The following is a 26976-nucleotide window of genomic DNA, read 5'->3' on the forward strand; positions in this document are numbered from 1 at the left end:
TAGAAGATGACAGCTCCTTCCCTTGCAACATTTTAACACATGGGTTGAAGAAGATTATTGTCATTATAAACTATTAATGAGGCTATAAAAATGATCCTGTCTTGTATAGTATTTGTAACAGAAGATTAAACAAGTGCTCAGGTCTGGTTTGCTAAGGAATGACTGATATATCTTTTTATAAATTTGTATTATGATTTTTAGATCATTGCATTATTATTTTGCTGTTTCTATTAGATCATGAGCAGCCTTGAGACTTGGATGGAGGTAGAATAAAAATGATGGGTAGTAAAGAATATGAATAGATTCTATTTTCTACTAAAGTTATTAAGCACAAGGAAATGTGTTGATCATTTATGGAAAACTATTCTAATATGTGGCATTTGGATAGGATAATGGCTACAGATATTCTATAATAGTTTAAATGCAATACATTTCTATAAGAAGCAGTACAATTTTGGGATTAGCACGTTTGGATTTTATAAACTGCACATTTAAAAAAATATATTGGATGAAAAAAATGTAATGTGGAAAAAATACTACAATACCTGCACATTGTATATATTAATAATTACCGTGTTATCTACTGCCTAGGCAAATACAATTTAAATGTGTATCAGGAAATATACAAATAGGAGAGGAATAGTTACCTACTGTATATTCCCTTTAATAAATAAATGGACTACAGTATATAGCTTAGTTACGCTTGAAGTACATATAATCCCAATAATCAATCAATCAATCAATCAATCAATCAATCAATTAACGGGATTATATTAGACAAATATACAAAACTGAAGATTAAACATACCGAGTTGTAATTTTCACTGGTTAATTGTTCTATGTACTGCTTGTCCTTATTTGAATCTTCGGACATAATCTTCTGAAACCAGGCCCTTTATTTTTCCTCCACAGACTGAAACAGAATCAAAATCTATTATATTGAACACTGTTAAATATACAGCCTCCTTTGTTAATATTTCTAAAAACGTGTTAGTCAAGCTACTGAAAACTTTCAGTATAATGTATAGTGTTAAAACCCAAATAAAATGATTAAAAATCACTTTATTTAAATATTTCATTTAAACATATTAATGGGTTTATAATTGAGGAAAGGATAAATATTTCTCCACATTTTCTATTTATTCAATTGAGGGCTCATTTGACTCTGTTTTAATTATAATTTATCTTTATCTTTTCCTTTTTGTCATCCTGCCATCTTTACTCTTCCATTTTCTTACTTTTAAAGTTTTAAATAATTTGTAAACTGCTCAAAGTTGCTGGGAGTCAGCCATTGTATACAGGTAGCAAGTTATTGTTATTATTATTATTATTAAATTATTATTTTATGCCATGTGAGATGTACTAACATGTGTCCATAGAAACAGAAAAGTATAATACATTGACTGCCTCTTCTGTACCGCTTTTTCTGTCTGGTAAAAATTCTTTAAATCTACTGTATAATGCTCTAAAAATTTAACTTTTAAATATATTTGTAAAGAAAAAACTACTAATTTCCATTGCCACTCTGTGATGTTATCTTTCAATAGCAAAACATAAATTAAGAATAATTATCCATTAAAGGTGCAAATTACTACAAAATCTAAGGACTTAGGGCCGCTAGTCTTGTGGTTACTTCATATAGTTATACTGATTGAAGGTGAGATAAAGACACTGTCATGAAGACAAGACAAAAAAGAAAGGTTGTGTTGATGTAGGTGTAATTTTGATAGCTAAGCCCAACAGAGTCTTAGGTAGTTTAAAGATGAACTTTGCTAAAGCTACAGTTAGAAGGTAGGCAGAGAAGCATCTGTGAAAGGTGGGTATTTTTTAAAAGAGCATTCCAGCTTTAAAGATCTGTTATTCAGCCTAAAATACATGACTGTATCTGCAAGCAATTATTCTGCTTGGGAAAAAAAAGTATTTTGGCACAAGAATGGGTATATGATTCTCCCATCTGAACTATAACCCTTAGTTTAATTCCTCAGCTTGTGGTAGCTGATAAAAGCTGTGATTCAAGCTAAAAAGTCAACATAGATTGCAAATTTGTTCCTAGTGCACATTAAAATTCAAATCCAAACCTTTATTGTCAGTGCACAACATGTGTACACGAGATTAAATGAGCTTCCCCCCAATGCACCCCTGAAACACAAAGCACATTTCAATAAGTGAAAGAAAGGAAAAAGAAAAAACCTTAACCCAATAGATTATACTAACAGACACAATCCTATATACATATATCTGCATAACATAACATAATATTATATTGCACCAGTGTAGACATGTTGCATGCTGTTCTAGCCCTGCAAGTCTATCACACCAAATAATTATGTTGTTACGTTGCATTCCCAAATTTTGACAGCCCACAGCGAGAAGCTATTTTTCAGCCTGTCCATTCGACTGGCTATGCTTCTATATATCCTGCCCGATGGTAGGAGAATAAAGAGGTGCTGACCCAGGTGTGAATCGTCCCTGAGAACTTTCCCCTAGCAATTTCATCTAGTGAGATCAGAGGACAGTCCATTATATTTTGTGCTGTACTCATCACCCTTTGTAATGCCTTTCTATCCGCAGTGGTCAAGCCAAAAAACCATACTGTGACATAATATGTGAGGACACTTTCTATCGTAGACTAGTAGAAGAAGGTCATCAGTTGTTCCACCTTGTTTTTCCACAAGATATTGAGGAAATGAAGTATCTGTTGAGCCTTCCTGACCAGTTGGATTGTATTATTTTTCCAGGTGAGATCTTCACTAAGATGGATTCCCAAGATTTGAAATAGGAGAGGAGACCCTCTCCACACAGCGCCCCCTTGATGTAAAGTGGTCCTTGGTCTTGCTGATGCTTAGGTGCATGCTATTTTCTGAGCACCATATGGATAACTTCTGGACCTCTTCCCTTTATGCTAATTTTTCACCTTTTTTGTTTTAAGCAAAACAATATGTGGGTTATTGTTGCTTTATTGAGCTTGGTTGTTTTCTTTAATTACCCAAATAGGCAACATCTTCAGTGCAAGAAGGCAGTGGGATTTTCTCTATTTATATACTAGTGTCTTGCCCTATCAGTGTTAGTAGAAGTGTTCCTGGTGGTTCCTTCATTAGACTTTTGTTTACTGTTAGGTTGTTTGTAGACTAATGAATTATCTGTAAGAAACCCAAGCTCAGAGAAGACATCACAGTTCAAAGGTGACCTACAAATATTCTTTTCTATCAAAAGCAATATGCAGATGTATACTTTAAGGAAATGTTTCTCAATCTAAGTAACTTTAAGATATGTGGACTTCAACTGCCAGAGTTCTTCACACTTAAAAGTTGCAAGACTGAGCAACATTACTCCTCTTTAATAAATCATCAACTCTGCAGAAACACAAGTTAAATAATTTCTAGGTAGTTTCTCCTAAATGGAGAACTGGTCAACTTAAACAGATGGATTTATTATATCAAAATGGTGTGTGTGTGTTCAGCAGGTCAATAACTCTCCCCAGTCACACGCGTTATTATTTGCTTTTACATTGATTCCTATGGGAAAAATTGCTTCTTCTTACAAACTTTTCTAGTTAAGAACCTGGTCATGGAACAAATTAAATTTGTAAGTAGTGTACAGTGGTACCTCACCCTCGTCTTACGAACAACTCGTGATACGAACCCGGGGTTCAGAAAAATTTTGCCTCTTCTTACGAACTTTTTTCGAGTTACGAACTGGCGTTCGGAGACTGCTGGGAAGCCGCGCGGCTGTTTTAAAAGGTGACAGCCGGGCGGCGGGGCTTCCCAGCAGCCTCCCGAACGCCGGTTCGTAACTCGAAAAAAGTTCGTAAGAAGAGGCAAAATTTTTCTGAACCCCGGGTTCGGTTTGGGAGGTTGCTGGGAAGCCCCCCAGCCCGGCTGTCACCTTTTAAAACAGCCGCGCGGCTTCCCAGCAGTCTCCGAACGCCAGTTCGTAACTCGGAATTTTTTTTGCCGAACTTCTGGGTTCGGGGGGGTGCTGGGAAGTCCCCCAGCCCGGCTGTGACCTTTTAAAACAGCCGCGTGGCTTCCCAGCTGTCTCCGAACGCCGAACGCGGAAGTTCGGGTTTGGCGTTCGGCTTCGGGAGACAGCTGGGAAGCCGCACAGCTGTTTTAAAAGGTCGCAGCCAGGCTGGGGGGCTTCCCAGCACCCCCCCAAACCCAGAACTTTTGCCGAACTTCCGGGTTCGGGGTTCGGGGGGGTGCTGGGAAGCCCCCCAGGCCGGCTGTCACCTTTTAAAACAGCCGCGCGGCTTCCCAGCAGTCGCCGAATACGGAAGTTCGGGTTTGGCGTTCAGCTTCGGGAAGCTGCTGGGAAGCCGCGCGGCTGTTTTAAAAGGTGACAGCCGGCCTGGGGGGCTTCCCAGCAACCTCCCGAACCCCGAACTTTTGCCGAACTTTCGGGTTCGGGGTTTGGGAGGTTGCTGGGAAGCCCCCCAGCCCGGCTGTCACCTTTTAAAATAGCTGCGCGGCTTCCCAGCAGTCGCCGAACGCCGTTTTTTTGCGGGGGTTTTTTTTGGTTGCACGGATTAATTGACTTTACATTGTTTCCTATGGGAAACAATGTTTCGTCTTACGAACCTTTCGTCTTACGAACCTCCCCCTGGAACCAATTAGGTTCGTAAGACGAGGTATGACTGTATTTACTAAGTCTGCATTACTATTACTACTATTGTTTTCTCATCATTCCTATCACCCATTTCCTCCCACTTATGACTGTAACGTGTTGCTGGTATCCTTAATATTTTTATTAATATTGATTTTTTTCTTCATTGCTTATTTTACCCCTATGAAAATCATTAAGTTTTGGTCTTAACAAATGTACATTTTCTTTTATGTACACTGAGAGCATATGCACCAAAGACAAATTCTTTGTGTGTCCAATCACACTTGGCCAATAAAGAATTGTAATCTAATCTAATTCTAATTTCAGAAGTTTCTGTCCTGTACTGTAATTATTTCAGGAGTCTCTCTTAAGTCCAAAGTGCACCTTAAAGGCAATGCAAGTCCTATTTGGTTTTGGTTGAAGGTGGAATGTTATGGTTCAAGACAGGGCTGGGCTACTGCCTGGATGGGGGGGGGGGGGGAATGCAGTGTGGTATCGAAAATGGAGCTCCATTCCAGAGCACCCAATTTGCACTGAAACATGTTGGAAGAAAATGCAGGGCGTCCTGCATAAGCCAAGTCCACAGTGTGGTAGTAAAAATATTGGTATCCCTTCACTGGCTCAAGATAATAATAATAATAACAACAGAGTTGAAAGGGGGGGGGGTCTTGTAGTCCAACCTCCTGCTTAGGCAAGAAACCCTACACTACTTCAGACAGATGGTTATCCAACATCTGCTTAAAAACTTCCAGTGTTGGGGCATTCACAACTTCTTGAGACAAGCTGTTCCACTGATCAACTGTTCTGTCAGGAAATTTATCCTTAGTTCTAAGTTACCTCTCTCCTTGTTTAGTTTCCACCCATTGCTTTTTGATCTGCCTTCAGGTGCTTTGGAGAATAGCTTGACTCCTTTGTGGCAACCCCTGAGATACTGGAAGACTGCTATCATGTCTCTCCTGGTCCTTCTTTTCATTAAACTAGCCATGCTCAGTTCTTGCAACCATTCTTCATATTCAGTAGACGAGTTTGGAAATTATCTCAGACCATAATCCATCAATCAGATCCTCCCACCCCCTTGCCTTTCGTAAACTCCTTAAAACCCACCTTTGTCGTCAGGCATGGGGGAATTGAGATATCTCCCCCGGGCCTATACAATTTATGTATGGTATGTTTGTATGTATGTCTGCTTAATAATGGGGTTTTTTAAATGTTTTTTAAATTATTAGATTTGTTATAAATGGTTTTATTGTGTTGTGAGCCGCCCCGAGTCTACAGAGAGAGGTGGCATACAAATCTAATAAATAAATAAATTAAATAAATAAATAAATAAATCTCACTTGCGTTCTGAAGATTTCAAAATCTTGCATGCTATTTTATTTATTTATTTATTTGTTTTGTCTAGAACATAATGTGAAGATATAATCATATCAATATACATGAATGGAAAGTTTAGAAAAACATTAGAAATAATAATATTCATATACATGATGCTAATAAAACATAGACATTAGGACAGGAGACGGAAGGCACGCCCCTTAGTTCTAAGTTACTTCTCTCCTTGTTTAGTTTCCACTCATTGCTTTTTGTTCTACCCTTAGGTGCTTTGGAGAATAGGTTGACTATTTAGTCGACAATATTTAGTAGTCGACAATTTAGTCGAGAGATCTGCTTGGCTCAATAAAGCTATGGCCTTAGCATAATCCAGTGTTTCCCAACCTTGACCACCTGAAGATATTTGGACTTCAACTCCCAGAATTCCCCAGCCAGCGAATGCTGGCTGAGGAATTCTGGGAGTTGAAGTCCAGATATCCTCAAGTGGCCAAGGTTGGGAAACACTGGCGTAATCCACCGCCTGCGATGCTTTTCCGTTACCTTCCTCACTCTTAGAATCCTTCGGGTTCAGCGACGCGCATACACTTCCACTGGGTTCTCTCCCCCTCACCTTTGTACAACGCGTGACTGCTGATTCCCGAGTGCCGGGCAAAGAAGGGGAATCCCTAACCTCGCATGGCTAAAATTCAGTTTCGACCTCAGCATCCAGCCCGCAGCAATGTCAAACCGCTGTGCTGCCAGGGCGTGGCCTAGTCGGCACCCTCTCGTGGCCTGTGATGGCGGCGGCCGTGAATTTCGAAGAGGAGAGCGTTGCTATAGCGACCCCGACGAGCCGGTTCTTTCCTAGAACCGTTCGCCTTTGCTCCCGCTCCTTCTCCCGGGAGGCGGCTCGGTTTGGAAAGGCCGCCCCGCTTTCGCGGCGGGAGAGACGAGAAATTGATGCCTCCGCTTTCCCTTCGAAAACGGGCGAAGGAGAAAAGAGGGAAATATTTGACTGTCGCCTTTACACGCTTCGGCTGCCCTTCGCCCCTTTCGCAACTCTGCTACTTACTGAGAGCGAGAGGGAGTTGGTGAAACCGCTTCCCAGGCGCACAAAAAGAGGGAAAGGTTGCCGAGAAGCGCGCTTAACCTGCACGGCGGCGTTGTGAAGATTGTGCGTTTCCCTCCCAGCCTTCCTATCTTTGGAAAGATCCGGCAGAGATTGACAAAAGTTCCTCTCAGCTCTGAATCCCCATGCGGTGAAAAGCAGAGGGCTTTACAACGTCTGGCTGTAGTTGTCCACATTTTGCTGCACATAATCAGCCACCTGTACAAGTATAGAGCCTATCATGCTTTTGTATTTGAATAGATGTATTAACTGAAAATTGATTTGAGAAAAAAACTGTATGTGTGTGTATACAGTACACTGCTGAATAAATAAATAAATAAATAAATAAATAAAGGGAACTCTTAAAAAACAATATAACTTCAAGTAAATCAAACTTTTGTGAAATCAAACTGTCCACTTAGAAAGCAACACTGATTGACAATCAATTTCTTATGCTGTTGTGCAAATGGAATAGTTGTGCAAATGAAATATTCAATGAGAATATTTCATCCATTCAGATCTAGGATGTGTTATTTGAGTGTTCCCTTTATTTTTTTGAGCAGTGTATGTATGTATGTATGTATTCATCCCATCCATCCATCCATACCTACCTACCTACCTACCTACCTATCTATCTTTGCATATGTATTTTGGTGCTGACTTTGGAAGCATTTGGCATGTCTGCACTGCCAATTATACTGTCAATTATATCCCTATAAGTACATTGCATGTGGGATATTTTTTGGAATATGTAAGAAATTTGAACCAGCCCACAAACTCTCATTTCCCATTGTGTAAACATAGACAGTAAACACCGAAATAGATTTGAGAAGAGCAAGGAATGTGATTAAATGGAAATGTAGCCAAGCATAGAACTGTTAAGTAAATTTGCCACTGTTTCTGCTGTTGTCTTTTTATGCGCTTATAATTTTGCATCGCATTTTACAGTCAGCTAAATTGAATTGGAACAAGATTGTGACTGAAAGAATCCTAATTCTTTAAATATAATAAATATCTTTAGCAAGTAATGTTAAATTCAGCTTTAAGAAGTGTGATTTGCTTGTTTACGGTAGCAAACCTGGAAATTATATTTCTAAAGAATTACCTATGGCTCATTGAAAAGAATAACAAATATTTAATATTTATGATTCAAAATGTAAGCATGGCATGAGAGCACGGATAAGAAAAATTTAGCAAATGAATGAATAATACAACTGAGTTATAATAATATAAATCATATTTTTATGCATCACTGGAAAAGTGTTTTTAAAGATCTTTGTAGCTAGTTCTTATACATAGCCTGCCAAAGAAATAAATACAAATTATGAAATTTAGATCTAAGCTCCCCTTCCATGGGCAGAAGACAATCCATGGGAAATGCGAATCAGTAATCCACGACTTTCAGTAAATGAAAAGAAATGGGAGCTGTCTTATTCTGCTCATGAACATTTTGAGAGTTGTTGCTTACAAATTCACATTCAATTTATATCAGATTTTTAAAATGTAATCATTAATCACACAGCTTTAACATTATATAAACAGTAAAACCAAATCCACACTTTGGTTGGTTCCCTATGTGTTTAATTTCCTCATTTGTGATTTTGAATGATTCCGACACTTGGAATCTAGCAGAATTTGTGACTTGAGGTCAGTTTAGGATGCATTGTCGATGAGGTACAGTACTGATTTCTTATAATAGAATATACTGTAATTTAGAAACCAGTTCAGTGAAGATATGTGCCCTTATAATATATACTGTATTTCCTTTTTGACATTACACACAGTACATTGAGTTTAGAGAGACTGAAAAAAAAATTAGTTCTTTAGCATACATACTGTTGGATAATATATATACAGTACAAAAGAGGTTAAGGAGGAAGTTTTATAAATTATTTATGTTAACACTAGTGGTTTCCATGGTGATACACTTATGCTAATGGCATAAAATACTCCAGGGAGTCTGACAATGCATTGTATCTTTTTTTGTATACAATATTGGTTTATACTGAACTTGTGATCTGCTATCCATTATATATACATTAATAGTTAAATAGCAATCATTGATTCATAGCATGTTGTGAGCTGCTCCGGGTCCTTGGAGAGGGGCGGCATACAAGTCTAATAAATTTAATTTAATTTAATTGATACATTGGAAGATCTATGCTGAAATTATGTCAAATTTCTGAGTAAGCTTTCATAAGATGCGTGAAATGGAAGTTGATAATAAAGCATATGAAACAGCTACTACTGTATTTTTGGAGTATAAGACGCACTGGAGTATAAGATGCACCTTAGTTTTGGGGGAGGAAAACACAGATAATATACACTGTTTGCTATGTATTTTTGTGCATGTCTGCCTGACCCATAGAAATAGCAAAGAATTGGAGAAATCTACATTATGGCAGTATATTAATCTCAGAAAGTTTTCTTAAATGTAATCAACTAACTCCTCCCAATTATTTAAATAGATTTACTCCAAACATGACTAAGTGAGGAATTAACTCAGCTGCCTTATCCTAATACTAAAACAGGATACTGTTACATTTCAGATAATATTTTTACAGATCTTTAAAATTGATGTGGCTTTCTGGAAGTATTCTCTGCTATTTAATATAAGATACAATAGCACTGGGCCTCTTCAGATCAAGCATTTATTTTAAAAAGCTTCTTCATTTTGTTAAGTTAATAATAAAGCAGTCTTTAAAAAATAAGTCTAATAATTTGAATATTCTATGGGCATTTATTGACTTACCTCCTTGCAGCAAAAAAATAAACTGCCAGTTTCAGCACAGTCTGACCACTCCAGCAATTTGCCTCTGCAGTTTTTGTTTCACTTTTATTTTAGTATGTGGGCTTGCTGGAAACTTCAATCAATTAGCTGAGTGTTGGGAGGCAGATAATCAGTGGCCTGTGCTAAGCAGGCTCTGCTGCTGTTTGCTGCGAGGAGGTAAATTGCCGGCAGGTAGAAATCAAAGAATGGGTGGGGCTACATGTGTATAAGATGCCCCCAAGTTTTCACCCTCTTTTGTGGGGTTGAAAGGTTCATCTTATACTCTGAAAAATATGGTATATATGTTAGGATACCAGGAGCCATATTTCTGACTCCACCCCCCTTCATTCCTACCCGTACTATTATTTTGGAATTAATTATTTTACATGAGGAATGTTATCGATATGAAGCATGCATCAGTTTTAAAATGAGAATTAAATTCAAGCATTACTGCAATTTTTAAAACAAGTGTATAGTAAAAGAACAAGGGCATATTTATATTCTTAACTATACAGTATTTATAAATACAGTGATCCCTCGATTAGTGCGGGGGTTACGTTCCAAGACCTCCCGCGCTAATCGATTTCCTCGTTATAGTGGTGCGGAAGTAAAAAACACCATCTGCGCATGCGCGCCATTTTTTTCATGGCCACACATGCGCAGATGGTGGAGTTTGCGTGTGGGCGGCGGGGAAGACCAAGGGAAGGTTCCTTCAGCCGCCCAACAGCTGATCTGCTCCGCAGCGCGGAAGCAGCGAGGAGCCGAAGATGGGGTTTCCCCGTTGCCCAGGCAAAGGGGAAACCCCATCTTCGGCTCCTTGCTGCTGCCGCGCTGCGGAGCGGATCAGGTGTTGGGCGGCTGAAGGAACCTTCCCTTGGTCTTCCCGCCGCCCAGGCAAAGGGGAAACCCCAAGATCGCTTGCCGCTTGCCGTATTGCAGCTTGGAGCCTTGCTTCGCCTCCTTCGCTGCAATACGGCAAGCGGCAAGCGATCTTGGGGTTTCCCCTTTGCCTGGGCGGCGCTGGGGCCATGCGGAGCCGCTCATCTAGGGGGGCGTGGACCGGCAAGGTGCCCTCCGCTCTCTCTCTTTCTCTCCCTGTTACCGGTGTGGTATAAGAGAGAGAAAGAGAGAGAAAGGAGGGCGACTTGCCAGTCCACGCCCCCCTGGATGAGCGGCCCCGCATGGCCCCAGCGCCGGACTCCGCCGTTGCCTCCGCCCTTGTTCGGCTCTGCAGCTGAGAGGCCACGTCCACCCCCTCCTCGGTGTCCCCGGCACCCAGCGTCCCCACGCCGCCTCCACCTCCCGGTAATGCGCCCGACCTCTGTCTCTCTCTTTCTCTCTCATATACCACGCCGGCAACAGGGAGAGAAAGAGAGAGAGAAATGATAGAAAAAAGGTGAGAAAAAAAGAGAAATGAGAAAATGATTGCCTCTCTCTTTCTCTCTCATATACCACGCCGGCAACAGGGAGAGAAAGAGAGAGAGAAATGATAGAAAAAAGGTGAGAAAAAAAGAGAAATGAGAAAATGATTGAAGCAGAGAATGACAGGAAAGAAAGAGAAAGAGACAGAGAAGTGACTCTTGGTGATGACGTATGACGTCATCGGGTGGGAAAAACCGTGGTGTAGAAAAAAAACCGCGGACTTATTTTTTAATTAATATTTTTTGAAAAACCGTGTTGTAGCGTTTCGCACTAATCGAGACCGTGCTAATCGAGGGATCACTGTATTAACAGATGAAGCCATGACTGAGACACCATCACCTCTTAAGTAATTGAGAACAAGAATTACGAAAGGGATTTTATTTATTTATTTATTTATTTATTGAAGAGAAATATGATTCAAACTATAATCCTAAACATTTATGTGGGAAAAACTCCATTTTCCAATCTATGTGATTGATTTCCAATTCATTCAATGTGTGTCTGGGTTGCCATATAAAAATATATTAGAAAATAGGGGATTCAGGGAGCAGAGAAACTAGAAATTTCAAGGGAAAATAGAATAAAAAGTATAATTAGAAATAAAAAACATTTTAAAATGCAAGAAAATTTTACCAAGAAGCCAATTAATAACTGAACCACAGATGCATGTTCAGAAGTAATTATGTATATGCAAATTAATGGTTTTCTGTTTGTAAACTTAGGTGAGATGAACAGTATAGAAGTTTGATGAATAAAAAATTAAATAAAATATTTTCTGGCAACCCCTATCCATCTCTAAAAGATACAAATTAAAATCAACAGTAAAAAAGGAAAAATGAATAACTCCCAAAATATGAGACAGTGAAATATTATAACATATTTCATCCTGAATATCATATAGAAGACATTTAAGGTGAAATCCCACACTGTACAGAAATCCGTCAGTTCAGTGGTTACAGAGTTTTGTGGCCATGCTGCTAATATGACGGTAAAATGTTTCCAGATCCAGCGTATCAGATATATAGGATTGGCTTGCTCTTCCTTCTGATTCACCCTTTATTTGTTTTCATTAATAAAATAAGATATATAAGAATTTGCTGTCTTTCAAATATTGGTAATGTGCAACTCCCAAATCAGCAACATTTTTATCCTAGAATTTTCTAGGCCTATTCCAAGTGCGCTATTCTGCTTTTCCTTTTCTTAATGACATTTTCTGGCTAGGAAAAAGATGGAAGAAGACGTAGAAGTATTGGAGATTGCAAACAATAAATATAGATGCACAAAAATAGATTATGTGAATATAATCAGCCATTTGAGAGTAAATGCTGTGTCTGGAAGCACCAATAAAAAACTTGATACCATTGGGATCTATATGTTACAATACAGCTTAGCTGGTTCACAATGAGTGAGTTGTATAAGGGAGAAAAACCCATAAATCAGAATTGTGCAAAATTCTATTTCATACTGAATAAGTGTGGTAAAGTAAGGTACGGTAACTTATGTGCTTATCACTATTGACGGCAAAAAAAATGTCTCTCTAAAATCAAGTATTGAAAGACACATTCTTCATAAAATAGCTATGAAAGTTATAGTCTTCATTGGAAAACTAGATATTTTTGAAAGAAGCTTAATTTTTACTGAAAATTTCACCCATTTTGGAATAAAAAAATAGAGAAAACTATTAATTTATTTGAGAAACATCTTTTTTTAAACTAAATCTACCAACCAAATCCACCAGTGAGACCATGATATCTGAAACTAGTTGGTTTAATTTATAAATGTAAGCATTACAATGATTTTGAAATCAGAAAAACTTAAATTGGGTCCCTACCTGATCACCATTCAATTTACAAAAACTGTCTAAACTATGAGCTGATTTTCATTTAAATGCAGGTTGCCTCTTTTTTTATACTAAGGATAATAGGAGAGTTAAGGTAAGTAGAACAGATTGTGTAATCGAAATTACTGCCACTCTCTGTCCTTCAGTATCTCAAGCCCGAAGTGGGCATTTCAATATTCTTAACAGTTGAACTAGTTCTCTTTGAAATGTTCAATTCATGAAAACAAGAGTGTTCATGCCCATGTAGTGTGGGAGGAAGTGAACTGGCAGCGAGGTAAGTTAGAACCCACCCTTAGTATGTATATATAAAATGTACAAAAGTAGGAATTCTTGAGGAATTCTAGATTTCAAAATTCTAGATATTAACAATTTTATTTTAGAAAAAAATGCAAGCTATTTCATAGGAAACAATCTTTCAAGGTTCTTAGCTGATTAACCATGTGAATACTTCAGCAGACTTTCATAATTTTCTGAAAAATGAATCTAAGACCAAAGTTTCACATTATGACCCTTATTTACAAAACCATCTGTTGTGTAAAATGTTAATATTTTAGATGGAAGGATGAAAACAAGAATTGTATGTAATGAAGATAGGAGCTTCAGATGCTGTTAGAACCAAGCAGGAATTTTGATTGATTATATTATTCCAAACTGTGCCAATTCATGAAGTTCGAGATGGCTGAAAGCTTCCCAGGGGCAGATCACAGTGATATCTGCAAATGAGACAAAGAAATTTCTGCAACTGATCAAACTATATAACAAGGTCATATAAAAAGGATATCTATGAGTTGAAATTTCATGCAAAAACATCTCAGGTGTTTTTTCTTAAAATGTAGATAACTTCATTATAATAGTCTGATTAAAACAAGATTACTTCAACACAATAAAAAATAAAATGGAGTATTATATAACAAGTAAAACAAAAAATGTTCTAAGCTAATTTACTTGCTAAAACAAATTTTCAATTATTAGAAGTAAGATCAGTAAGAGACTTAATTCAAACGTAAATAAAATTGTTCGCTTCTGAAATGATAGTTCTTGGAAGATTGATATGAATAAATGAATATACATTTATGAATTACCACTGACTTCTACTCAATATTGTGAAATCAGAAAATGACAGACTTAAAATCGTGCTCTGAGGATCTATGACTTTGTAAACAAGGAAAACTAAACTATTTTGTAACAAACAGTAATGACATTCAAAAAGAATTTAGCTATTCAATTGGAACTCATTTCTAAAGTGACTTTAAAGTGTTCAATTACACAGAAAATCAAGAATATGAAATGCAAGAAAGCAGCCCTTTTTCCAACATATGCTATTAGTCACATTAGGAATTGATGGCTATTTTGTATTTCTGGTCTGAAATGTCATTCACTTTCATTTCTAAAACCAGATCTGGGAAGACATGGTCCGCAGAAAGTGAGGAGAAAGCATGAGCTTGTCTGACCCGAAAATCAGCTGGCCGGCGGGAGGCAATCATGCATGTGAAGTGGAGCTGAGCTGGTTAACGGCTCGTGTGCCTGCAGAGAGGGCTCCACGTGTCACTTGTGGCACATGTGCCATAGGTCCGCCATCATGGCTATATATGGTACAAATAATCAGCACTTAGCGATACATTATACTAATTTATTTATTTGTAAAAACTGATATAGCTCCCCAATTTTTTTTCAAAGACAAATGCATTAATACAAGGGTTCTCTTTTTCTGTCCTACCAAATGATTAAATAAAGGAGTATCATTAACTTTGTGCACTACCAAGCCATTTAGAATATACACACAGAAGTCTCAGTTTTTCTTAGCATGTGTGACTAAACAAACTTTGATTGGGCTTGAACAGAGAACATTAACCTGGCCAAACAAAAAGCTTGCCAGTAAGGCAAACACAGGTTATAACTGGTTGTAATAAAAAGTCTTCCACCTCCTTAATAGGTGAGTATTATACTTTCAGGTATCAGTGTATATACTAATTCTTTCAAAATAATGTGTGATGAAATTTTACACTGTAACTTCATAATATATTAGATCAGATTCAGTATCTTCTAGAACAGTGGTGGCGAACCTTTTTTTCCCTCGGGGGCCAAAAGTGTGCATGTGCCCACACCCATAATTCAATGTCTCCCATGCGCCCTGCCCCCTGCACATGCATGTGTAGGACCCCCACACTCTGCCCCCATGTACATGCATTCATGACCCCCTGCTGCCCTGTTTCCAGACTTCCAGTGGGCCTGGTAGGCCCATTTTTCATCCTTCATAGGCTCCAGAGGCTTCCTTGGAGTCTGGAGAGGGGGAAATGCCCTCTGGAGACCCTCCTGAAGTTTCCGTATGAGCTGAAAATAAGTGGCTTGTGTGCCACTGGCTCTGCATGCCACCTGTGGCACACGTGCCATAGGTTTGCCATCACAGTTCTAGAATAATGGAAAGCTTCCCTAAGGAATTAAGGAGGCAATCAATTAAAATACTGTAGCCAGGATTTGAAATAAGAGAACCACGTGTATGATTCCAGAAAGGCTAGATTTCAAATGAAATAAAGAACCAAAGATAGGGGTGAAATCCAACAGGTTCTGACAGATTCTAGACAGGGGTGGGTTCTAACTTACCATCTTCTTCACATGGTGCGTGGCTGCATTATGTGGCTGCATGCGCAGTACCATTTTTTTTAAAAAATCCAACCCCACCCCATGAAAAGAAGATGATAGTGCATGCTCAATGCCAGAAACTCTGCTTCTGCATATGTACAGAAGAAAAAAATCCAAAACAAATTCCCCCCAAAGAAGGAGGTGTCCACGGACCGGCACCAACAGAATAGGTTCTGTGACATCATTGTGACATCACTAGTGGGTTGCTATTAGTTCTGGTGAACCAGTCCAAATCGGGAGACACCCACCTCTGGTTCTGGTGAAATAGTAGCGGAATAGTTTGGAGAACTAGCAAATGCCATATCTGGCTGGCCGCAGAGTAGGGCGGGAATGGAGATTTTGCAATATCGTTCCCCGAGGAGTGGGGTGGGAATGGATATTTGCAGTATCATTCCCCTACCACGCCCATCACACTATACCCATCAAGCCACACCACGCCCGCTGAGCCACAGCCACAGAACCGGTAGTAAAAAAATTTGGATTTCACCACTGAGTAGAGATATTTTGAAGAACATGAAAACCAGGAAGAACATGAATTTTTAAAAAATCCTTAATAATTTAGATTATATTATGTGGAGATGCATTGATGCCAAAGTTAGAAGGTTACATATATCAAAACTAGTGTTTTAAATTGCATTCAGAAGTTATATTGGCATCCAGTCTAGGCTTTAAGCACAAGTTTAATAGACTGTTGGACATCAGTACCTATAGGAAACACTGTAGACCAGCGTTTCCCAACCGGTGTGCCGCGGCACACTAGTGTGCCGCGAGACATGGCCAGGTGTGCCGCCAAGCTCCAGCTGGGCGGGGCGCTGCCGGTACTTCCGTCCTGGGGCTCCCGCTCGCAGCTGTCCCCCGGCTCCTGCTCGATGCCGCGGTTTTCGGCGCTCTCCTGCTGGGCCCCAAAGAAGGAAGGCGGGAAAAAGGAGAGCTCCATTCTTCGCGCCTTTTTCCCGCCTTCCTTATTTGGGGCCCAGCAGGAGAGCGCCGAAAACCGCGGCATCGAGCAGGAGGCGGGGGACAGCTGCGAGCGGGAGCCCCAGGACAGAAGTACCGGCAGCGCCCCGCCCAGCTGGAGCTTCTCTGGCGTCGACGGCAAGTGTCCTTTGTGGCCCGGCGGGAGGGCACTGGCGATGGGAGTGGGGGGGGGGTGGCCGCAGCGGCCGCAGGCAGTCGCGGGGAGATGGCGGCGGCGAGAGGGATCGCTCTCTCTCTCTCTCTCTCAGCTGACTGCAAGCGGGAGCCCTGACGGTGGCGGTTGGACGTGCTGCTGGCCGTCGTACATGCTGGCGCTGCGTGCCTGACATATACGGTGTCCAGCAGCACGTCCAGCTGCCGCCGTCAGGGCTCCTGCTTGCAGTCAGCTGAGAGAGAGAAAGAAAGAGAGACATATAAGAGAGGCAGAGAGAGAGAGAAAGAGAGACATAGCAAGAGAGGCAGAGAAAGAGAGACAGAGCAAGAAAGAGAGACAGCAAGAGAGGCAGAGAAAGAGAGATAGAGAAAGAGAGAGAGAAAGAGAGACATAGCAAGAGAGGCAGAGTGAGAAAAAGAAAGAGAGACATAGCAAGAGAAAAAGAGAGACTTAGCAAGAGAGGCACAGAGAGAGAGAGAGAGAAAGAAAGAAAGAGAGACATAGCAAGAGAGAAAGAGAGAGAAAGAAAGAGAGCTAGCAAGAGAGGCAAAGAGAAAGAAAGAGACGTATAGCAAGACAGTGAAAGAGAGAGAGAGAGCAAGAGAGAGAAAAAAGCAAGAAAGAGATAGCAAGAGAGACAGAGAGAGAGAGCAAGGGAGAGAGAAAGACAGAGAGGAAGGGAAGGAGGGAGAGAGAAAGAGAGCAAAAAAGAGGAAGAAAGAAAGAGGGATGGAGAGAGAGAAAGAAGGGAAGGAAGGAAAAGAGAGAAAGAGGGAGAAATAGAGCGAAAGGGAGGAAGAGAGAGGTTTTTTTTGTCCAAACTTTTCTTTAGCCCGCCCCCCCCCCCCCTTTCAGTGTTCCCCAGGATTTTGAAAATATGAATAATGTGCCGCGGCTCAAAAAAGGTTGGGAAATACTGCTGTAGACCACAACATTTTGTATCTTCTGACTGGAAAGGCAGCCTATGTACAGTGCGTTGCAGTATTCCATATATGTGCTGATAATGGCGTGAATTTGAGTCGAAATCAGAGTCTTTTCAAATAGGTGGCACATGCAATGATAAAGGATTAATCAAACTGCCAGTTTGTTTCTGGCCTATAGAGTGAACTGCACCAGCCAACTGGTTAATTTATCATAAAGATGCCTGGTGCAAAATTTACTGGTTATACATAGGAGATTAATTAGGTGAATGAACCAAGTCATAAGATTATTCTTTTTATTCAATAGTCATAATAGAATATTTTTTATAACACACTTTTCCTGTATTATTTACCTGTTCCAAGTCCTTCCATTCCTGGAATATCATCTCCAAAACTTTGGACAAAGAAAGCAGAGAAAGATGAATGAGGGGGAGGGAGGGTGGGAGAAAAAATGTATATATATACAACAATACTTTTTTCCCAACCCAAGAGCAGAATGACAAAAAATGAATATGTAAGAATTCTTTCAACTCTAGGACTTGAATGTGGCTTTCATTACAATGTTACTGTTGAATTATCATGTTTTGCCATTCAGAGTTCTGATCTAAAATGTAGACTGGACAAATAGAAGGACAATGTACCGGTAAATTAAGATGTAATCTATTTCTTCAAATAAGTTATAACTATGCACATATCACGGGTATCTTATCTAAGACCTAAAATATAAATTAATCAAATAGAAATATGTCCCATTTAAATATAATTATATGTGTACATATTTAATATGTAAGCCAATAGTCAAAGTGGTGCTGGTTTTGGCAAGTACAATAGTTATTCAATTCGATAATTCAGAAAATTTCATTACTATTCCATTTTATAAGTAATCCAAGAAACTGGACTAATTTTATGTCTTTAGTTGTGAAAGGAGTACTATGTTGACCAGCTCTTACCAGCTACAGTAGACTTATCAATTCCATTTACAATATATGGTAATCCTATGTATATAAATAAATACATCCATTATGTATCATGGGGCTTCTTCCCTTTCACTTCATTAAGATTACACCAAGCTATCTACAGCACTTGCAACTTATACTATGGTTTGAAACAGTATAGTATAATTTCTATGTATTATCTACAATATACATTCATTTAAAAATGAGAATTAACACAAGGAAGGCGAAGAAAATTAAAGGCAGCAGTAAATGAAGGAAGGATACACACCTACACATTGTCACACATATATTAATTTACATGCACATGAACTGAGGTGGCGCAGTGGGTAGAGTGCAGTACTGCAGGCCAATAAAGCTGACTGCTAGATCTGCAGGTCAGCGGTTCAGATCTCATCACTGGCTCAAGGTTGACTCAGCCTTCCATCTTTCTGAGGTGGGTAAAATGAGGACCCAGATTGTGGGGGCAATATGCTGGCTCTGTTAAAAAGTGTTATTGCTAACATGTTGTAAGCTGCTCTGAGTCAAAGGAGAAGGGTGGCATTTAAAAAAATATTGAATAAATAAATAAATAAATATTCCCCCTCCCACCAAGAATGTGTATTTTTACTGCTATTCATATTTATCTGAAAGTTCCACTAGACTCAAAAACCTTGCTTCTAAGGAGTTATGTAGTGGATCATTTATAGTGGAGAATAGGGAATAATAAGGTCATGCCTCTAGTAATTGTAATTACTAAATACTTCTACACAGGGGCAGGCTGCTGCCCGGACCGTGTGGGGAAATGCAGTGGGGTAGCAAAAATGGCGCTCCACCCCAGAGCACCCAATTTGCACTGAAAGATGTTGAAATAAAATTCAGGGCATCCTGCATAAGCCACTCCCACAGTGTGGTAGTAAAACTTTTGGTAGCCCTTCACTGCTTATACAGTAGGAAGTGTAATTGGGCATCATCAAGCTATCAGGCAGCCCTGATACAAGAAGTCTTTGAAAAAGCCAATGACTAGACCAGTTGAGAGCTAAGGAAGCCACAATTTAAGTCTTCTGGAAGAAACAAGTGGGAGAAGGCTGTTGCAGAATCTTCAGATATGTAAGCATTTGATTTCTGGATAATAAGGCCTACCCTTTTACTCCTTTCTTAGGAGGCTTGCTCTTGAATTGTCTTGTTTGCCTTTGCTTGAATTTAGGAGGCCCCTTGCGTGGGGTAGTTGGCCCTGTTGAATCTTTTGCATTGAGGTTAGCTGCAGCATTATCAGACATCTTGAGTTACAGTGAGATTCTTGGTTTTTTAAGATTCTCCTTTCTAAAAGACAAAATAGTGCCGTTAATAAAGTTGGAAAAGAGAGGGTCTTATATAACATGTGATGCCACAAAAATTGTAAATTCAATCTAATTAGTACAAACTCATTATACACTTCAAGCCAGATCGACTAATTAATACTGTTACATAATGCTACTTCTCTCTTTCCTCTCACCCAATTGAAGCAGAGGATCTAGGTTCCCCCCCTTTTTTGTTTCATTTCATGTATAAATAATCTGTATTTCTTCTTTATCAGTGATAAAATGACCTCTGAATTAAAATCGACATTGACAAAAAGAGAAGTTATATCTATCTTTATAATCTCCAAATTATTTTTTAATATTTTAAAACACTCATAAAATAATGCTGCAATGGATTTAAATTATCTTCAGTGAATTTATGGACGTCTATTTAGTAAATACAGATAAATGTACTAATTAGAGTTCTTTTCTTTAGCTTAGATAACAATATTCCTTTGCAGTCTATAGGTTTTATGCTTACATAAGTTTAATCTCATTCTACTCCTCCATATTTATTCCTTTATTATTTCATATCAGAATAAGATCAGTGCTTGTCTTAAACTTTGTCTCTCATATATGGAAAGTCACATGCTACTAAATTCTGCTCCTTATAAGTATTTTAATTTCGATACTTTTTATTTGTTCTTTTTATGTACTCAGAGATATGAGAGAGATTGCTATTTAAAAAAACACAAAGGCTTATTATCAGACCATAACAATATATTCTTAATAGAGTCTTGAGTTCTTTTCACATAATCAGGTTTTTAAAAATGATCATTCGGAGCATTGAGAGTATTCATAAATAAAAATTACATCTACAAAACCGCAGGATTACATCTTAGTAGCTAGGTCTTTTACTTGGTGGAATTTGTTTGCATATATATTTAGTAACATATTATTGGTTCATCACACAATCAGCCATATGTTTATGTTGAATTTGGCAAACTATTAAGTCTTTTTAAGAACTTAAGATAGGCAGATGCTAATGTTTTTGGTGCTAAAGGTATTGCGGTAGAATGTCAGTTGTTCTAATTGCATTTTGCAATGGACCAATGCTTGAGTGCCTTCCGACCCCTGTCCTATTGTCTCTCCTATATCCCATATATCTTCTCTTCTATCTCTATCTCTTTCTTCTATTCTCTCATTGATTATTTTATCCTATACTCTCTCTTCTATTCTTTCTCTAATTCTATTTCCTCGAAGGTGTGCTCTATTACCATCATTGTGTATTATTGTGTATTGGACAAAATAAATAAATAAAATAAATGCAGTAGTGGGTTCTAAACCCCGTCGCTACTGGTTCACTCATGAGTGCACGTGCATGTGAGGCTTCTGCGCAGAAGCATCTTGGGGGTGGTGGGCATCCTGGGTTGGCGGCCAGAGCCTCCCACCGCCACCATCAGTTCACAGAACTGGGTCGAACTGGGAGCAATTCACTGCTGGACCAATGGTTATTTTATCAGTGGCAACAATATTCAAATACTGTTCCAGTTGTTTTGAGATTGTACCCAAGGTGTCTATTACTATTGATGCTGCCTTTGCTTTCTTTTGCCACAGTCATTCTATTTCCATTTACAGGTCTTTGTATTTTGATACCTTCTCTAGTTCTTTCTCACCTATTCTGCTTTTTTCAGGTACTGCTCAGGTACTCCATTATCCAGATTTTATTTTGTCATTCTTACCGACAATTATTAAGTCTGGTGTGTTGTTCAGCAAGTGTTTGTCTGTTTGAATTCTAAAGTCCAAAAGCATTTTAACTTCTTCAGTTTCTATTACTTTCTATATTTTATGATCCTACCCAAGGATGGGTTCTACTTACTATCTCTACCAGCTTGCATTGTGATGCAGCAAATGCAGCAAACTTCATACAATTTAGGTTTACATCTCCTATAACTATAAGCCTAAGAATTATATTTGGAATTACATTTTGCCGATATATAACTTGTATAAGATTCTAAGCTTGTTCACTCAGAAAAAAGTTATATTGAATTCAGTGGGGATTTAATCGGGAAATAATATTATGTTTACTTTGGAAGTAAAGGTTGACTCAGTCTTCCATTCTTCCATACTTCTGAGGTGGGTAAAATGAGGACCCAGATTGTTGGGGGCAATATATGCTGTCTCTGTAAACCGCTTAGAGAGGGCTGAACAGCACTATGAAGCAGTATATAAGTCTAAATGCTATTGCTATTGCTTAGTCCCGTTAAAAGCAGTGAGTATAAATATGTATGCATATACAGTATGTGTGAGTAAATAGACATTAGCTCATTGTTGCGGGTTGGACTAGCAATTACAGTGGTACCTCTACTTAAGAACTTAATTCGTTCCGTGACCAGGTTCTTAAGTAGAACATTTTGTATGTAGAAGCAATTTTTCCCATAGGAATCAATGTAAAAGCAAATAATGTGTGCAAACCCATTAGGAAAGAAATAAAAGCTCAGAATTTGGGTGGGAGGAGGAGGAGGAAGAAGAGGAGGAGGACAGTCGCTGCCGAAGAAAGAAGGTGAGGTGAGGGGAATCAAAAAAATCCAAAACTTTAAGGCTTTAAAAAAAAGAGGGACTCTGAGGCAGCGAGAAGGAGCACGCGCCTCCCATACACCCGGCACGAGGCTGCCTCCCATGCACTGCACCAGAGAGAGAAACCCAGGGGGAATGGAAGGAAACTGGCCAGGCCTTCATGCTGCTCTCAAATTTCCTGAGAAATTTTTCTGGGCTCAGGTTCTTAAGTAGAAAATGGTTCTTAAGAAGAGGCAAAAAAAATATTGAAAATACAGTTCTTATCTAGAAAAGTTGTTAAGTAGAGGTGTTCGTAGGTAGAAGTACCACTGTACTTTTCTTCCCAGTAACATTTTAGTTATAAATTGTATTTTGCTTTAAGAATCCATTCCTGACAAGGAAAACAGGAGGATGAGGATAAATCATTAACCAGGCTGACAGTGACATTTATAGCAGAACCAAACTTTTTGTTAATTTTGTTGATTTCCTGACAGCCTTTATAGGGCCAGTTGTTTTATCTTTGTATGTGAACATGCTGTTTAAAGAAATGGCAAAAAATGGGAACAGTTAAAGTGAAGTTATTTTGCTTGTCTTCACATTAAAAACAGTAGGTAAGAAAAAACTCTTCATCCTTAACAAAAAGTTCTCACATTCTACTAAACAAATAATTCCCTCAACACTGTCAGACTTTTTACTAAATCTGCACTTCTATTCTATTAGTTTTTCTCATCATTCCTATCATCCTTTTCCTCCCACTTAGGACTGTATGACTGTAACTTGCTGCTTGTATCCTAAGATTTTTATTAATATTGATTGTTTCTTCATTGCTTATTTGACCCCTATGACAATCATTAAGTGTTGTACCACATGATTCTTGACAAATGTATCTTTTTCTTTTATGTACGCTGAGAGCATATGCACCAAGACAAATTCCTTTTGTGTCCAATCACACTTGGGCAATAAAATTCTATTCTATTCTATTCTATTCTATTCTATTCTATTCTATGTCATATAGCAATTATTTCACACCAAAACCAGAAACATCAATGGGTTCTCTACAACGACCTTGCCTAATTATAAGCCAATTAATCTGTTTCTAGATGGCTTTCATCAAATCAGACTACACTTTATATATTTCAAATAAATTATTTAGGAGTTCAACATCGCTATAATACATCCAGGGCCTAACACTAACTGAACATCTTCTCCACCTGATCACTTGCCTACTTATTTATGTTTGGACTTTTCCCCCTCAATGTCTTAACCAAAAAATTATTTACATTCTTACCTTACTCAAGAAATGTCCAGTTATTCTTCTAATAAAATTGCTTCTTGGAAAAAGTAATCCAATGGTGACCAAATCAGTGTAGGCAATCGCAGTGAAGTAAGACTACTGTTCAAATGATGTTCTTTCTCTCCCCACTTTTCTCTGCCAGTTTCAACTCAGTGTAATTGCCTCTGACATATCCTTGTTTAGCATAGGAGTCAATCCATCTTGTTTGCGTTGATGGCTAATTTTACTTGGTTTAATCTGTCCCTAGAAGGTTCTTATCAGATGGCAACCTACTTTTGTGCTAATCTCTGTTCTTCTTTCCTCCTATTTGTTGACTTGTAAACAGGAATGCTTCTATGCTAATTGGATTCAGTTTCTTCCTAATCCATTCCTTTTTCAGATTTAATCTCTGATCCTTTAGGAAAGGCAAAATAGATACTTGGACTGATAGATTCAACAATGCTAGACAAAACACTTAAATATACCGTAGTTCTGATCTTTTTTATTTATTGCCTTGAAAAAATTGCTCATCTAGCTCCCCAAGTTCAATAGAAACATTTTGCTGATTCATGGAGAGGGCAACTGGTATTATTTTCTTACATAGTTTTATTAAAGAAATAAAGATAAACGGAAATAAATTACAAGAAAAGTAGGAAAAATAAAAAGTTTTGAAAACAATCGAGCAAAGAAAAGGAAAAAAATAGAAGTGAAGATTGAAATGATTTCAATCTTTACAATCAATTCCCTCATAAATTATGTAATTAATTAATGTAATGTAATTACTAACATAGTTCCCTTCTTCCCACATACAGGTACATTCAGAAATTGCCAGTTTATTTTTATCCATTTTCATGAAAAAGTCCATAAGGAAAGAGCAACTGCTATTTAACTACGGAAGCTTATGTCTTTTTTACAGTACTGTATTCCCAAATTAATGCATCAGATGCAAAGCTTATGATTGCCCAGTGTAGTATGATTTGTGTCACCTTTTCTTGTAATTTAGACTTCAAAACTTATTTATCCAGTGAGATTTTTTGCACGTTCATACATGAAATAGTGAAATGCTAAGGCACTCATTTCTTTCTTGAAATTAACAAGAGTTTTACCAACTTCCTCTTTTAGCTCAACTACTGTACCAAAACAATAAAAAGGCCAGTATTTTGTTTTTCTTTGCTCTATTGTTTTCAACACTTTTTAGCTTTTCTACTTTCATTTGTAGATGCTCTAGAGAGATGTGAAGGGGACTCACCCAAAAGCATGCATACAAACATTCTATCTATGGGCAGGACAGAGAAAAAAGCCATTGTTATTTGCTCTCCTGGCATGGGTGGGAAGGATAAAGGATCAGGGATCATCAATTGTGGTTAGCTGGTCCAGAGAGAATAGTAGGTGATCATTGTAGTTAGAGTAGAGAAAAGGGCTCAAAATGAAAGACAATTTTTAACCTGGGTTCATTTCCAGCCAGTATTTAGCCCCAGGAGTCATATTGCTTAAAGCTACACAATGGAAAAACCTTGAGAGAATTTCAAACTCAAGACAATTGGATTTTTTTTAAATCTTCAGAAGCTGCCCAAAAGACACACTTTTTCAAAAGTGTAATAGCTAAAGAAATAAAAAGCAACACCAATAACATTAATAATTATTTTGGCCCCCTCTTGATTTTTCAAGTGTTGCTGCTTAGCTTTCTAAAGAAGCGCAAGATTGAGGAAAAATTTTATTTGGTCAAAAGAGCCAAAGCAATCAACAAAAGTAATGGAAAATCATATCAAAAAACCATTTAGAAGAAAATACATGCTTATGCGTTAGAAAGTCATCCAAAAGGTGAGCGATGTGACTAAAACTGCAACATATACTGAGCTACTAATATGCATGTTACGACATCTACTTAAATTATCTTCTTAGGCACTGGACTGAAACATCCTTCCCCTCCTCCCATACACACACACTCCTTCCACGCCCTCCTCTCATACACACACTCTAAAGCAGTGATTTTCAACCTTTTTTGAGTCACGGCACATTTTTTACATTTACAAAACCCTGGGGCACATTGAGGGGGGTGGGTGGCTAAAAAAAGTTTGGACAAAAAATTTTTCTCTCTTCCTCCCTTTCGCTCTATTTCTCTCTCCCTCCTTCTTTCTCTCCCTTCTTTTTTTCTCTCTCTCTCCATCCCTCTTTCTTTCTCTCTTCCTTCCTTCCTCTTTTTTGCTCTTTTTCTCCCTCCCTCCCTCTGTCTTTCTCTCTCCCACCTTCCCTCCCTCCCTCACTTTCTCTCTCTCTCTCTTTCTTTCTATCTCTTGCTCTCTCCCTTGCTTTCTTTTTCTCTCTTGTTCTCTCTCTCTCTTTCTTTCTTTCTCTCTCATTTTCTTTCTCTCTCTTGCTTTCTCTGTCTTTCTTTCTTTCTCTCATTTTCTTTTTGTCTCTCTTGCTTTCTTTCTTTCTCTCTCTCTCTTGCTTTCTCTCTCTCTCTTTCTTTCTCTCTCTCTCCCTCTCTCTCTTGCTTTCTTTCTCTCTCTCTCTCTTTCTTTCTCTCTCTCTCGCTTTCTTTCTCTCTCTCTCTCTTGCTTTCTTTCTCTCTCTGAGCTTCGCGGCACACCTGACCATGTCTCACGGCACACTAGTGTGCCGCGGCACACTGGTTGAAAAACACTGCTCTAAAGGATTAACTTCTAAATGCTTTTAGGACTAAAATTCAAATTCCTTGCCTGGGTAGTTTGGTCTGTGTTAGCTATGATGGATTTTCTTATCCTTTTCTTCTTGCCTATTTATCAGTCTTCGGAGAGGGGCGGCATACAAATCCAATAAATAATAATAATAAAAAATAATAAATATTCCAATTTAAAGAAATTTTTCAAGCTGTATTGAGATTTATTTATTTAGAATAAATAACATAGACACCCATCTTCTAAATAATTCTGGGTATCTCTCAATTAAAAAAAAATTAAGGCAACATATAAAATAGAAAAACAACAAAGACCTGAAACCATGTCAACCTTCTAATATGCAATTATTCCATCTTATTCCAGCACTTGGGGGAAAAGCCAGGTCTTCAAAACTTTAAGGAAGGCTAGGAGGGTAGAGGCTGCCAAAATTTAGGGGGCAGATTGTTTTATAGGGCAAGGGTTTCCACAGAAAAGGCATGCTTTCTAGTTCCCATCAGATGGCAATATTTAGGGGAAGGGACTAGAAG

At 38.5% G+C, this 26976-nt stretch overlaps 3 protein-coding genes across 4 annotated transcripts in view; 1 reads left to right on the forward strand and 2 right to left on the reverse strand.

The window, feature by feature from the left end:
- The window catches only part of AGBL3 (AGBL carboxypeptidase 3), a 54909-nt gene extending 47799 nt beyond the window's left edge, over positions 1-7110 (reverse strand). Inside the window, exons 1-2 of one of the 2 annotated variants that reach the window (XM_070755959.1) lie at positions 6989-7110; positions 809-913 (exon numbers count right to left, since the gene is read on the reverse strand). In XM_070755959.1, the coding sequence (XP_070612060.1) occupies positions 809-874 (66 nt within the window). In that variant the 5' untranslated portion in view covers positions 875-913; positions 6989-7110. Of the gene's footprint in view, positions 1-808; positions 914-6547; positions 6669-6988 lie in introns of those variants that run through there. The other variant, XM_070755957.1, reaches the window with a different exon arrangement.
- Positions 1-26976, forward strand: part of ARHGDIB (Rho GDP dissociation inhibitor beta) — a 114071-nt gene that overhangs the window by 58035 nt on the left and 29060 nt on the right. The window lies entirely within an intron of this gene.
- PDE6H (phosphodiesterase 6H) lies at positions 11605-23884 on the reverse strand. The gene is made up of 4 exons (XM_070755966.1): positions 23805-23884; positions 19824-20003; positions 18102-18142; positions 11605-13769 (listed from the first exon to the last, which is right to left on the reverse strand). Exons 2-4 carry the CDS (start codon positions 19958-19960, stop codon positions 13693-13695), a joined length of 255 nt encoding a protein of 84 aa, XP_070612067.1. The 5' UTR covers positions 19961-20003; positions 23805-23884; the 3' UTR covers positions 11605-13692.

This window comes from Erythrolamprus reginae, chromosome 6, assembly GCF_031021105.1.
Source record: "Erythrolamprus reginae isolate rEryReg1 chromosome 6, rEryReg1.hap1, whole genome shotgun sequence".
Taxonomy (NCBI): domain Eukaryota; kingdom Metazoa; phylum Chordata; class Lepidosauria; order Squamata; family Dipsadidae; genus Erythrolamprus; species Erythrolamprus reginae.